The sequence below is a fragment of the Lepidochelys kempii genome, chromosome 4 (assembly GCF_965140265.1).
Source record: "Lepidochelys kempii isolate rLepKem1 chromosome 4, rLepKem1.hap2, whole genome shotgun sequence".
NCBI classification, from domain to species: domain Eukaryota; kingdom Metazoa; phylum Chordata; order Testudines; family Cheloniidae; genus Lepidochelys; species Lepidochelys kempii.
The window spans coordinates 133,711,967-133,726,781 of record NC_133259.1 but is presented as its reverse complement, the minus strand read 5'-3'; the positions used below and the strand labels follow the sequence as shown (position 1 = coordinate 133,726,781).

The 14,815-nt window shown below is 46.4% G+C and overlaps 1 protein-coding gene across 6 annotated transcripts in view; it reads right to left on the bottom strand.

Annotated features, from left to right (window-relative positions):
• PTPRA (protein tyrosine phosphatase receptor type A) overlaps positions 1 to 14,815 on the bottom strand; it is a 261,400-nt gene that overhangs the window by 127,684 nt on the left and 118,901 nt on the right. For all 6 annotated transcript variants that reach the window (XM_073342939.1, XM_073342931.1, XM_073342934.1 and 3 more), the window contains one exon: positions 690 to 762. In XM_073342939.1, the coding sequence (XP_073199040.1) occupies positions 690 to 716 (27 nt within the window). In that variant the 5' untranslated portion in view covers positions 717 to 762. The remainder of the gene's footprint in view (positions 1 to 689; positions 763 to 14,815) is intronic.

Below are 14,815 nucleotides of genomic sequence, written 5' to 3'. Positions count from 1 at the left end.
ATTTTTGCTACCAGTGGCAGAATGGAAACAAAGGAAGCTTTCTGAAAAGTGTAAATATAGACAAGACACAAATTACTACAGTGATGAGTGTCACAAAAATACCTATAAATAAATGCCAGGCCTGAGTACGTTTATATTTGCTTTTCAAATCTTTGCCCAGTACATTCATGTTTTCAGCAAAACAAGAATCCTTCTGTATCTAATTAATCAGCAGTTGCAACACTTCTATACTGACCATGGCATCTGGGGACAGACTAGCTGACCACAGCACTTCAATATGATGGAAATAGACTAATAAAATATATTCTACTTAGTGGCTCAAAATGACAAGTGAGAGCCTGAATTGCAAACTCAACCACTTAGTTTCAAGAGAACAAAAAATACTGTACCGAGCTCTTCAAATAAAAGTTTTACAATTTAAAGAGCTTCTTATTATCCTTAAGGAAGACGATAGTATTTTTTCCATTGTATATGTTCCAGGTTATTCCTAAAATGCAAGACAATTTTTTCTCCATTTAAAGAGACATTCCTAAGAACAAGTTAGTACTTTAGCAGTGTCCCAATACCACCTTTGATTATTAGTATATTTTAAATAAAGCAAGGACTATAATTTGCCTTCTAAATCCCAAGGCCTGCTTCAAGAAGAGGGGAAATTGGGTGATGCCAAAACAAGTGACTCTTTCCCTTACCTTAATCATCGTAAGCACATCATCCATCCGTTAAGTCCTTAGGATCCCATACAGGTTCTTCTAAGTGTGTCCCCTGCAAGCAAGCAAACAAAAACAAAAAATGAAGACTCTGAATTCAACAAACTATAAAATTACAAACATTTTTAGGAAAGATATGAAAGAGCAAAACACTTTCAACTGCCTTCAGCAAATCACTTCCACTTCACTTTATCTCTATCTAGAACATAATAATGTACCCGATGTTATTGTACAACTATAAAGAGACCCTGAGAGAGAAAAAAAAACAATATATGGACACATCTTTAAATTCCACTGAAATATGATAGACATAACCTCACTGTGTTTCCAGTCTCTTATATGGTAGTAAGCATGCACAGGGAATAATATGGCCTTAAAATGAGCAAATCAGTATGAAAGCAGTCTGTAGGAGATATGGTCCACACTAGGGATCGGGTGGGGGTGATTACTTTTTGAGTTCAAATCAGTCTCAGAACAGTCACCCCTTTCTTGCTGTTGATGAAAACCAAGACTGAGGCTAAATCACCAGGCAGGACACTATGACGTATGCAATTTTTCACGGAGCAACAGTTTCGGGAACATCCTTCAGGAAACTGTACCAGAGACACACACTCACCCCACCCCCAACCCTCCTACTCCATCTCATCTAGTCCTGAAACACGTGTCCCAGCTGAGTCTTCATTACTATGTGACCTACCAAGTCTGGTCATGAGTCCCATCTTATGTATGGCCTGGGCAAAAGCAGAATGTCTCCCCAAGGTCCACACCACCAGAGCCCTGTGCCGCCCACAGCTGGGGCTGACCTGCTGAGCTCCACGCCACCTGGGGGGAGGGATGGGGGGGGGGGGTCAGCTCTGAAGGAAGCGCTGCCTGCCAGCAGCAAATTTCTCCACTCTCCTGCTGACAGGCAATGCTGCCTTCAGCTGACCCCCGGACAGCAGCCGCCACTCTCTGCTCTGCCCTGCAGCCAGGACAAATGCTCAGTTTTGGCAAAAAAGGTAGAAATGGCCAGGACAGAGCTGAAAAGGGGGACTGTCCCGGCCAAAACACTATATATGGTCATCCTAAGCACACTAGTCATTCTGTGAAGGAAGTAGAGGACTGGCACAAGGAAGAGGCAGTCGCCTCTCCATAGTCAGGCTTGAGACCAGCTTTCCACTCTAAGGCCTCACTTGACCTCCCTCTAAATGACACAAAGTCATTTCAACTTCACATTTTGCATGGAAAAAGTCTATACACAAAAGACAGGGTTTCAGTTTTATTTTTTGGGGCGTGGAGGAGTTGAGTGTGGGAGAGAGGCCGGTACAAGAGACAGCAAACCTGAGGTGATTCTGAAAAGCCATTTCCAAGATACAGAACTCCATTTAAAAAAAAAAAAAGGTTCTTGACATATTTTGAAAATTCTTCTAGTGCTTCTTTGCCAAGTCTGGCCTTACACTATTCTCATAACTTCTAAGAAGTGGAATACTCGGGGATCTAAGGGGAGATTTTCAAAAAGGCATAAACTGCCTTTGAAAAACCTGCCCTTTACAACTGTGGCCAGTTCTGACAGAGTGAAAGCTATACTGGGGACATTGATCTCTGGTCCAGTATGGACCTCTTGATAGCCCATGAGGCTCTCATGGATTTTTAAATGGCTCCAAATGACTCAAGCACCTAAATTACCATTTTCTAAAAAAGCATGTAGAACTAACTTTTTTCCTTCCAAAGAGAGCCACAAAAATGTAAAGCAGTCACTAGCAAAAGAATTCCCATACTCTACAATGTTTGAAATTTCACCTTTTCTCTGCATTCCCTTTAATTTTGATTGCTAGTTTTGTTTTATAACACTGTTTTTGGAAATAGGTGTTTTTACCTGTAAGTAATTGATATGTACTCTCAACTTCGGTATTTTTTGTCTGGAAATATACTCTAAACTCAGCAGGAAAGATAGATAACTCATAAGATGTTAACAAGAAACACTGTCCACCAAAACAAAAACATTGTATTTCCACACAGAGGCCCCAATCCAAACCCACATTAATAGTGAAATCAGTATTACAGGCGGAATGCAGGAACTCTGGCATCAAGGCCCAGTTGTCTTTCATTGCCATCTGGCTTAGAATAGGATAATTTTTTATTTTCTAAATTTTCAGCGCTCAATTCTTGAAATGCCTTTAGTTTGCTATTAAAATGTATTATAAATAGAGGTGCCGACTAACCACAGTTAACTCGTGATTAATTAAAACAATTAATCGCCATTAATCACAGTTTTAATTGCATTGTTAAATAGAATACCAACTGAAATGCATTAAATATTTTGGATGTTTTTCTACATTTTCAAATATATTGATTTCAATTATAACACAGAATATCGAGTGTACACTTCTCACTTTATATTATTTTTATTACAAATATTTGCACTGTAAAAACGATAAAGAAACAGCATTTTTTAGTTCACCTCACACAAGTACTGTAATGCAATCTCCATGCATAAAGGGACACAAACGGACATATCAATCTTTAGCGCATCTGGCATGTAAATATCTTGCAATGCCAGCTACAACAGTGCCATAAGAACTGCCTGTTCTCACTTTCAGGTGACATTGTGAACAAGAAGTGGGCGGCATTATCTCCTGCAAATGTGAACAAACTTGTTTGCCTAAGCAATTGGCTGAACAAGAAATAGGACTGAGTGGACTTGCAGACTTTAAAATTTTCATTTATTTTTAAATGCAGGGTTTTTTTGTACATAATTCTACATTTGTAAGTTCAACTTTCATGATAAAGAGATTGCACTACAGTACTTGTATTAGGCAAACTGAAAAAAGACAGTTACCTTTTCCGTAACTGGTGTTCTTCGAGATGTGTTGCTTATGTCTATTCCACAACAGATGTGAATGCTCGCCACTTGCACCAGTGCCGGAAGTTTTTCCCCTAGCAGTACCCATGGGGGGAGTGCCCCCCGCGACCCCTGGAGTGGCACCTGCCTGGCGTGGTATAAGGGGATCTGTGTGCTCCCCACCCAACTCGTCAGTTCCTTCTTGCCAGAAAACTCCGACAGAGGGGAAGGAGGGCGGGATGTGGAATAGATATGAGCAACACATCTCTAAGAACACCAGTTACGAAAAAGGTAACTGTCTTTTCTTCTTCGCGTGATTGCTCATGTGTATTCAACAACAGGTGGTTCCAGGCTATATTTGTTGGAGGTGGGTAGGAGTTCACAAGTTCCCAGGATGGAGGACAGCCCTGCTGAACCCGGCGTCATCCCTGGTTTGGGGGACGATTGCATAGTGCGAGACGAACGTGTGAACCGTAGAACACATGGCAGCCCCACGAATGTCCTGGATGGGGAGGTGGGCCACGAAGACAGCCAACGAGGCCTGCACCCGAGTCGAGTGTGCCCTCACAATGGGCTGCAGGGGGACAGATGCCAGCTCATAACAGGAATAGATGCACAAAGTGATCCGACTGGAAAGCCGCTGAGTGGGAATCGGCTGGCTCCTCGTGCGCTCAGCCGAGGCGATGAACAGTTACGAGGACTTTCTGAACAGCTTGGTCCACTCGAGGTAGAAAGCCAGAGCCCGCTGCACTTCAAGCGTGTGGAGACGGCGCCCCTCGTTGGGCGTTAGGCTTGGGGCAGAGACGGTGGCTCAGAGGTCAGGGCCCCGAGCTCTGAGACTCGCCTGGCTGACGTGATTGCAACCAGGAAGGCCACCTTCCATGAGAGGTGACACCAGGAGCACGTGGCCAGTGGTTCCAACGGGGGCCCCGTGAAACACACCAACAACAGGTTTACGTCCCACTGCGGGACCGGGGGTCTAGAATATGGAAAGAGATGGTGCAAACCCTTAAGGAACCGGCTACTCATAGCATGGGAAAATACCGTGTGCCCTTGCACCGGCCAATAGAAGGTGCACCTTGACTGACGAGGGCGACAGAGCCTGGCCCTCAGGTGAAGGAGGTAATCAAGGATAAACTGGATTGGGGCAGCCACAGAGGAGACACCCTGGTCCACCGCCCACCTAGAAAACCGGGATCACTTCGCCAAATAAGCGCAGCAAGTGGAGGGATGTCTACTTTCGAGGAGGACACGCTGAACCTGTTCTGAGCACGTCCCTTCTCCACCTAACCACTGAGCAGCCATGCCATGAGGTGAAGAGCCGCTAGGTTGGGATGGAGGAGTCAGCGCTGGTCCTGAGAGAGCAGGTCCGAGCAGAGTGGCAATGGCCACAGCGGAGCTGCCGCCAGGCCCATGAGGGTCCCGTACCAATGCTGCCTGGGCCACGCCGGGGCCATAAGGAGGATCCAGGCCTTGTCCATCTTTATCTTCTCCAGGACCCTGCTGATTAGAGAGAATGGGGGGAAGGTGTAGAGAAGTCGGCCTGACCAGGACAGGAAAAAGCCATCGGAGACAACACCCCTCCCCAGACCAGGCATCGCCGGTTCTGTCCAGTCGTGAATAGGTCCACCTGGGGAGTTCTCCACCTTCGGAAGAGCCGGTGGGCCACTTCCAGGTGGAGGGACCACTTGTGTTGCGAGGAAAAGTCCCTGCTCAAGCGATCCGCCCTCTCATTCCGGGCGCCCGGTAGGTGGAAGGCCTTCAGGTGGATGCCATGGGCTATACAGAAGTCCCACAGCCGGAGGGCTTCGTAGCAGAGGGCATAGGATCAGGCCCCGCCTTACTTGTTGATATAGAACATCGAGGCCATGTTGTCTGGAAGGACCCTGACTACCTTGTCCTCCACGTGCGAGCAGAAGGCCATGCACGCCAGCTGCACAGCCCTGAGCTCCTTGACGTTTATACGTAGGGTCAGGTTTTGAGCCAACTACAGGCCTTGGGTCTGAAAGTTCCCCACATGGGCCCCCCAAACGAGGTCCAACGCACTGGACACTGGCTCCAACAACGGGGCCCTGTCCCTGAACAGGGACACCTTGGAGCATGTTGTTTGGGGCAGACCACCACCATAGGGAGGCGATCACAGAGTCCTGAATGGTGAGGACCTTGTCCATCCTGTCTGTGGCCTGGGAAAACTTCAAGGCCAACCAGAGCTGGAAGGGCCTCATCCTGAGTCTGGTGTGACGGACCACGTATGTGCATGCCAACATGTGATCCAAGAGTTGCAGGCAAACCCTGGCTGTTGTCACCGGGAACCTTGTGACCGAGCCAATGAGATCTGTCAGGTTCTCAAATCTGTCTGGCAGGAGAGAGGCCCTGGCCGACACTGCGTCCAGGAGTGCTCAGATAAACTCTATGCGTTGGACCAGGACTAACGTGGACTTGGTGTTGTTTACCAACAGACCCAAGGCGGTGCACATGGACAGGAGGAGCGGACCCATGACAGCAAGAGACCAGTGATTGACACCCAGGGTTGCGATGTCTTGGCGGAGACTTGGAGCGGGAGTCTGAGCGGAAATGGCATTGACGACCTTGCCGTGACCGACTGGACGAGGACTGTTGGCGATGCCTGCCACAGTCCCGTCGATATTCGCTCCTGGAGGACGAGCAGTGCTGAGAGTCCCGGCTGGACGGAACCCAGACAGTCTGGTCGGCATCGAGGGTGATCCACATGGACTCTGCCCAGTGAACGGCATCGGGAACGTACCCTCGAAAGAGACCAGTACCAGGCTGGTGGCGACTGCGGAGATCCCAGTGGCGGCTTGCCTCTGGAGTGTGGGGCCAACATCGGTGATGCTCCGGGCATCGGCACAGACATAACATCCCAGGCCGCCTGGAGAGCTCCGGGTGTGGACGGCATCCGGATATCTGGAGAGGCCTGTTCCAAAGGGGCTGGGCTACTCTGCTCAACATGAGTCAGAGGCCTGGGGCCCGGTGGGGATCAAGGACTGCCCAACATAGGCCTAGCCTCTGTCCCAGACTTCCCTCGGTGCCGCTGTGAAGAGGGAGTCTTTCTGGCCCTCTTGGCATGCCCTGTGAACGGGGAGCGGTGCCAATTGGTCGATGGCACCAAAGGGTCGCCACATACCGATGCTGTGGTGCCAGGTACCGGTTGGGAGCGGTGTGCCAGAGTGGGGGTCAGCGCCGACTCCATCAGGATGGCCCAGAGCCTAATGTCCCTTTCTCTTTTGGTCCAAGGCTTAAATGACTTGCAAATCTTGCACCTTTCGCTGATATGGGTTTCTCCCAAACAGCGCAAACAGTCTGCATGCGGGTCACTTCTTGGCATAGAACGCCTACAAGAGCCGCACGACTTAAACCCCAGGGTGCGGGGCATGCCTTGTCCTGGGATCACTGACTAACTAAACTAACTAACTAAACAGCTAACTAACTACAGGTACTAACAAACAGTTCTGGGGACGAGCTACAGCAAAGCTGGAGCAGAGCAGTTCCGACGCACAATCACTGGTGGCAAGAGGGAACTGAGGGTGGGGGGAGCACGCAGCTCCCCTTATACCGCACCAGGCAGGCGCCACTCTAGGGGTTGCAGGGGGCGCTCCCCCCTACAGGTACTGCTAGGGGAAAAACTTCCGGCACCGGTGCACGTGGTGAGCACGCACACCAATTGTGGAATACACATAAGCAACCACTTGAAGAAGATTATTTCTTTTGTTTTTTTACAGTGAAAATATTTGTAATAAAAAATCAATATAAAGTGAGCACTGTACATTTCGTATTCTGTGTTATAACTGAAATCAACATATTTGATAATGTAGACAAGATCCAAAAATATTTAAATACATGATATTCTATTATTGTTTAACATTGCGATTTATCGTGTGATGAATCACAATTAATGTTTTTAATCGCTTGACAGCCCTAATTGTAAATATTACTCAAAAAATAAATAATTGATTTAGCAAAAGTCTGCACATTGGAGGCACTTGGATTTTGGTGGATTCTGTTTTTGTTTCCCCTTCCTTGCAAAAGCAAGAAGTCCTGGAAGAGCTGTGTAGGGGCCTTAAATCCATTCTTCATATGGAGTGTGTCAGCATTTCTTAGATAGCTCTTAAACTAGGCTCTGAGAGAGAGGTACTGTTTGAAGTCCTTATGTGTGTTCAGCACTTAACACAATGGAGCCCTGATCTGGCCTCTCAACACTACCTGAATATACAGTCACACACACACACAAAGTCTGAACAAGTCAAAATAGAATAAAGGCATCCCCACTTCTGGCCTGGGCTTTAGCCACAAGAACATCCTTACTTTCCTTTTAATAAACTTCAACCATTGCTTAACCTCAGATTCAACTACTATTTGGCCAAACAGGGCTCTAGACACTGTATAGCACTGAGAGTGAATAGTGTTCCTTGGGTTAGAGCCATATAGGACCACCTCAGAGTTAATCTCTGTTTACACACAGCTAAGTTTCTATTAAAGGCCTACGTAGGCAGGATCACATGTTCCGCTCCGTGCCCCACTGGGTTCTTCTGATTGATGCAAGATTGCTTGAAACAGATGAATCCTAGAGTAAACACTGTTCCTATCACCAAAGCATTTTTACCTCGTCCAATTACATCTAGGTATTTGAGGAAACAGTTCCATATACTGGTTTTTATTTTCATGTCTGTCCTAAAACCCAGAGGACCATAGAAGCCAAAAAGCAAAATACATCTGTCACCTAAAGTTTTGGTGACCACATCTCACCGGTAGGGGTCTACCAATTTCACAGCCATGAAAAATGTGTCACGGACTCTGAAATCAGCCCTTCCCCATTAATTCTGATCTCCCCTGCTGCTGGGAGCCCAGGGCTCCTTACTGTTAGTCCGGACAGCTGGGGAGGGACAGGAGTTGTCCTTCCCCTGCATGGCTGCTCTTGGTGGGGAGATCAGACCCACCTCCAGAGGCAGTGCAGAAATGAGGGTGGTACACCCTCACTTTTACGCTGCAGCAGCCCGGAAGCTGGGCTCTGTGCTTTTGTCCCCCTTCCCCCATGGCTTTTGCTCCCCCAGCTCCTCTGGGCTGGGGGCTTCTGCTCCCAGTGGCTGCAGCTGGGGCAACCCGGGCTCCGGGTTTCTCCCCCTGCCCCACCCCCCCACCTCAGGACTCCGGCCACGGCTCTTGGCACAGAGCTTAGGGGTTTCCTCCCCCGGCGGCTCCTGGGACTGGGGGCTTTTGCTCCCGCCAGCTGCAGTCAGGGCAGCCCGGACTCAAGGCCTATCCCCCGCTCCAGCCAGGGCTTGCAGGCAGCCCAGGCTTTGGGCTTCTGTTCTCTGCCGCTCCAGCCGGGTTAGCCTGGGAGCCAGATTACTGCCCCCCACTCCTCCCTTCTCCATGGCTCCTGCTGAGGCTCCAGGTTTCCTCCCTCAGCAGCTCCGGCCCGGGTTTGGGGCTTCTGCTCCTGCCAGCTGCAGCCAGGGCAGCCCGGGCTTCTGCCCTGCCACCCCCTAGGCCGAGGCAACCCAGGCTCCGGGCTTCCATCCCCCAGGGCTTCTTCTGGGACTGGGGCACCCAGCCTTAATCTTTAACTGACCTGGCTAGCAGCACGGGGCAGATCCTACCCACCTCTAGGAACCTCCACTAACTGCAGGAAGCTCAGAGGCTGCTGCCTAGGCAGCACAGAAGTGAGGGTCGCAATCTTGGGTACCCCCCACAACAACTTTGCAAACTCCCACCCCCCCACCCCATGATCCCATTTTGGGTCAGGACCCCCATGATTACAACACTGAAATTTCAGATGTAAACTTCTGAAATCATGAAATTGACCAATTTAGAAAGCCTCTGGCCATTAAATTGACCAGAATGGACCATGAATTTGGTAGGGCCCTTCTCATTGGTATTGCTACACATGCACAAGTCAAACAAAAAAAACCCTAGATCCAAAGCCCTCTGAACACTAGATTAGATTTAATTCTGCAGTTCAGATCTCTAACAGAAGCTAGTTGAAATTTGCAGGTTTTTTTTAAATAAAAGATTTTGATATTTCACACAAACAAACAAACCCCACCCTCCATTTTTCAACCACTATTCCTCTCTTTAGTAGCTCCCTCTCTCTCAGTATAGAAGGATCACCAGCACAAAAGCTCAGATGTATTGTCTCAAACCTCTTTTACAATCATGCCAACAAGCTTATGAGAAAAGTATTCAGATTCCTAGAGAAACTGTGGCACAAGGAAGAACTGTGACAGGAAGAGAGTTTAAGGGCCTGATTCAAAACCCATTGAGCCAATGGAAAGATTTCCATGGACTTCAATGGGCACTGGATTGGGCCCCAAGTTCAGATAGTTGTTGAAGTCACGTGAACAACCAGTGACAGAACTGAGACTAGAACTCAGTGGTCTGACTCCTAATCCTCTGTTCTAGTCCTTGGACTCAATGCCCTCCCTACTTCCTTTTGACAGGTGTTAAATACTGAATTGTGTAGACATGTTGCAAGATATCAATGTAAATGTATATTTAACATATGCTAACACTGCTATATACACCAAGAAGTTCATACATCCAGACCTGTCCTTGGAGTTTAAATTCATATGGCCTGTGCATACAAAAAAATTTTGTTTGCAACTGAAGTTTATACAGCAGTATTGAAAGGGATAGGAATGTATGTTCTACATTCAATTTAGTAAGCACCAGCCAACTGTACAAGTATTTTCACTAGGCTGCCTTGCTAGGATCGGACTGACACAGTGTGCCTACAATGTAATCCGATTGCCAGATAATCTTACAAAAATGCAATATCCTGAGGATATGAATATAATGCAATCTTGCCATGGAGCAGTCAGCTGACTTTGATAAGCCATGTTGTATTGAGGTCACTGCGCTGCAGACGTGATCTAATTAGGCTATCCTTGTCATTTGTATATTTGGATGGCGGCATTCTTAAGTGAGTGAATTTGTATACTGTTGGGGGGCACACAAGACACCAAGAGAGGGGCCTCAACTACAATGAGGGGTGTAAGCCTTCTGTTGTTGTAAACCTGGTCAGCTCTATCTGCACTTGCAATGTTGGGAGTGCTAGCACAGACGAGGCTCAAGTGTTTGGACCCTCTAGACATCACAGTAGTAGAGAGCAGCCCAGAGAGCTCAGGAGGATAAAAAAATTGCTTATATGGAGACACACTGTGCTATAGAGGTTGATCATTTGTAAAATGAGGAAGATAATATTCATCCAAAAACCATACATGAATGCAAGGTATGCTTTACAAACAAGGGCACTATTATCCTCATTTTACGGATAGAAAAGGTGAGAGAGATATTAAGGCTAGGATTTTCAAAAGAGCCTAAAGGTGTGAGGCCTCCAATGTCCACTGAATTTCAATGGGAGTCATGCTCAACTTCAGTAAGCACCTTCCGAAAAAATCACAGCCAAAGACACTATCTAAGACAAACCTAAGCCTAAGACAAGATCTCAGGACCAGTCAGCATCACAACCAAAGTAGGACTTGGGAGTTCAGACTACCAGTCCCATGCACCAAGCCATACTGCTTTAGTCATGACCTACCTCACTGGGATGTGGTGAGACTTTCACACATGCTGTAAGTCTCCATGATTCATGGATCAAAACGTGTTGCGTGCAAGGGCAGTTTTGTAACTGAGTTAGGGCAGCTACCATCAAGTTCCCAAGAATGCATAGAGAGAGATTTCTCCCCTGCAATACCTGCACTTTGAAGGATTGGAGCGAGAAGGGAAAACAAAAACAAATAAAAAAAATCTATCCCATGTGTTAATCCATTTTTCAGAAAGATAAGAGGCAAAAAAAAATGTAATGGTAAAAAGTCACAGTACAGTGTTATATAGGGCTGGCCTTAAGTACAAGCAATAGCTTGGGATCCTGTGTACTCCAGAGATCATAGGCAGTGGCCCCATCTCCCCTACCCAACAGCAAGACCAGAGGGCAATGTGTTGGGTGGGAACTCACCCCTCAGCCCCCCTTTTATCTGGCAACGGAGGTATCATTCCTTCCAAACCCACCACCACAGAGTTTAGGGCCCAAAGATTAGAACTTAAGAGACAGTCTTATATTCATACAGGCTAAGAAAACTATTGTCTAGTTGTTTGTGTTTAGGGCTGGGGGTCAAACTCCTGATTTCTAGTCCTTATCATTTGTATTATATTAGCATCTAGAGGCTCCAATCAAGATCAGGGTCCCATTGTGCTGGGCACTGTACTGACACATAAGAGACAGTCCCTGCTCCAAAGAGCTTACAAGTCTGTAAGTAAATAACACAAAGGGAGGGAGCAGAAATGAAATCACTCACCCAAGGTAACAACAGGTCAGTGGCAGAGCTGGGAACAGGTCTCCAGACTCCCAGCCCAATGCCCTAGCCACTAGACCATACTGCTTCTGGTTCTGAAACAATCTCATTGTGTGATCACAACCCTTCTGTATATTTGTTAATATGAACCTAGGTCCCAGAGGCGCCAATGAGAGGATTCACATTTGGAAAGTGCTCTGATGAGACTTTAAAAATACATATTCGCCATTATTGTTGTAATGCTTAATACAGCTGAGTCTTAATGCACCTCCAATATAACAAACCGCAGTAGACAGTTAGTGGTGTTGCACTGAAAAGCTATTTTTATTTCATCCAGGGATGAATTAGGTGACCTACAGCTATAGGTTTGTCCCTCTCTCTTATTAAAATAATTCTAAAACAGGTATTAGTTGGCTAAATGGGACCAAATCCCACCTCCTGTGTAATCCACCTGAAAGCCAAAAGCATCAGGGCAAATTAAAGCTGCCTTTAATCCTTACAAATCTTAGTATACTTTATCCTTCATTACTCCTGCCCCCAGTTATTATTCCTGATGGATGGACACCTGTTCATGCTGCTGGTATTTCAGTGTCTTCCATCAGGAAAGATGGATGAAAGTGACATGAAGGGTAACATGCTCCTGACATAAGAAACTGATCTCTTGGGGCGTGTCCTAAATATAACGGGAAGGGTAAAACCTTTATGTATGCAGTAACATAAAATCCCTCCTGGCCAGAGGTACAGAATCACTTTACCTGTAAGGGGTTAAGAAGTTCAAATAACCTGGTTGGCACCTGACCAAAAGGACCAATAAGGAAAGAAGACACTTTCAACTCTCGGGGGTGGGAGAGGTTTTGTTTGTGCTCTCTTTGTCTGTTCCCTCTCTGGAGAGGGAGGAAGGGAGGGGGGGAGGGAGACCGACCGACCGACCAAGCAGGTAAACCATTTCTTGAAAAGATACATCTAAAATTACAGACATTTTAAGTAAAGGCAAGGAAATGCGTTAGACTATCTTTTGTTTTAGCTTGTGAATTTTCCCTATGCTAAGAGGGAGTTTTATTCCTGTTTTTTGTAACTTTGAAGCTAGGCCTAGAGGGGAATCCTCTAGATTTTAAATCTTTTTATTTACCCTGTAAAGTTACCTTCCATACTGATTTTGCAGGTATAATTCTTTAATTTAAAAAAAAGTAATTCTTCATTTAAGAATCTGATTGATTTTCAGTGTCCTAAAAACCCAGGGGTTTGGTCACTTTGTAACCAATCGGTTAGTATATTATTCTCAAGCCTCCCCAGGAACGGGGGTGAAGGGGTTTAGGGGAATATTTTGGGGGAAACAGGGACTCCAAGTGGCCCTTTTTCCTAGATTTTTGTCAAAATCACTTGGTGGTGGCAGCAATACCATCCAAGGACAAGGAAAGGATTTGTGCCTTGGGGAAGTTTTAACATAAGCAGGTAGAAATACGCTTAGGGGGTCTTTCATGTGGGTCCCAACATCTGTACCTCAGACATCAGAGTGGGGAGGGAACCCTGACAGGGCGTGATTTCCTGTAGACACCAGCAGCATAGATTTCCACTCCTGTTTTCCCAATCAGCTAGTGACTAGTTCAGATTACTTGTTGCTGCCACAATACCACTGAATAGGTTGAATAAATTCAGCATAAAACTATATCCATGTGTATCAACATGCATAAACTAGGTCCACTTGTACATAAATTAGGCAGAGTTATTATGCTAATTTAAACAGCTTGACTATACCACGTCTATGTTTGCAGTCTGCTATGATCCTCCGGGACAGCACTGTAAGCAAGTTGTTACATCTGAATAGGACGACTTTCTGCTGGCAATCTGCCACAGTTCTCACAGATAAGCATTGCAAATGAGCCATTACATATTCCCCCAAAGCAATCTATTAATAGAGAAGAATGGGTAAGGGGACTATTTAGAATTACTGTCACTCCACATTAACTCTGTTGGAAATTAATCTCCTCCTCCTATCTTTCTCCTGAGCAGTAATAAATCTAAAAAACTCTTCTCCTAAATCCCCAACCGTAAATCCTATAAAACATGCAGAATCATCCAGGTCAGGCCATTATCCTGTATGACCCTTTCTACCTCCCTTTTTCTTCTAGGAGCTAGCGAACAGGAGCAGCAAACAGGGGAGCTCTGTGAGGGAGTTTTGAGGGGGAGTGCAGGAGGCAGATACGCCTAACACACTAAACTTAGACCAATAATCTCCCCTCCCTCCCCCCAAACCCTGCAAGAGTAAAAAATAACGGTACGGAGGGTAATTTAAGTGACAGGTTACATACCACAGCTAGTAGTTCTGCAATTTCATGTTGAGTTCCTTCAGAAATATCATCTGATCTTGGTGATTTATTACTGTTTAACTTATCACTTTGTTCCAAAACTTCCTCTATTTACACCTAAATCTGGAACAGTTCCTCAGATCTGCCACCTAAAAAACTATGGCTCAGGTGTGGGGATCTCCACATTCAAAAAATTAGGGCTTGTCTACACAGGCAATTTACAGCGCTACAACTTACTCGCTCAGCGATGTGAAAAAACACCAAGCGCAGCACGTTGCAGTGCTGTAAAGTGCCAGTGTAAACAGTGCCCCAGCGCTGGGAGCTACGCCCCTCGTGGAGGTGGGTTTTTTAGAGCACCGGGAGAGCTCTCTCCCAGTGCTGCGCCGTGACCACACAAGCCACGTTAAGCCACAAGCTGCTGCGGCAGCGCTTTAGCATTGCCGGTGTAGACTAGCCCTTAGTCTATTTAATCATGAATGCTATGGAGAAAGTGAATGGGGAAGTGTTATTTATTCCTTCACATAACACAAGAACCAGTGGTCACCCACTGAAATTAATAGGCAGCAGGTTTAACACAGACATAAGGAAGTACTTCTTCACACAAAGCATAGTCAACCTGTGGAACTTGTTCCCATGGGTTGTTGTGAAGGATAAAAGTATAACTGGGTT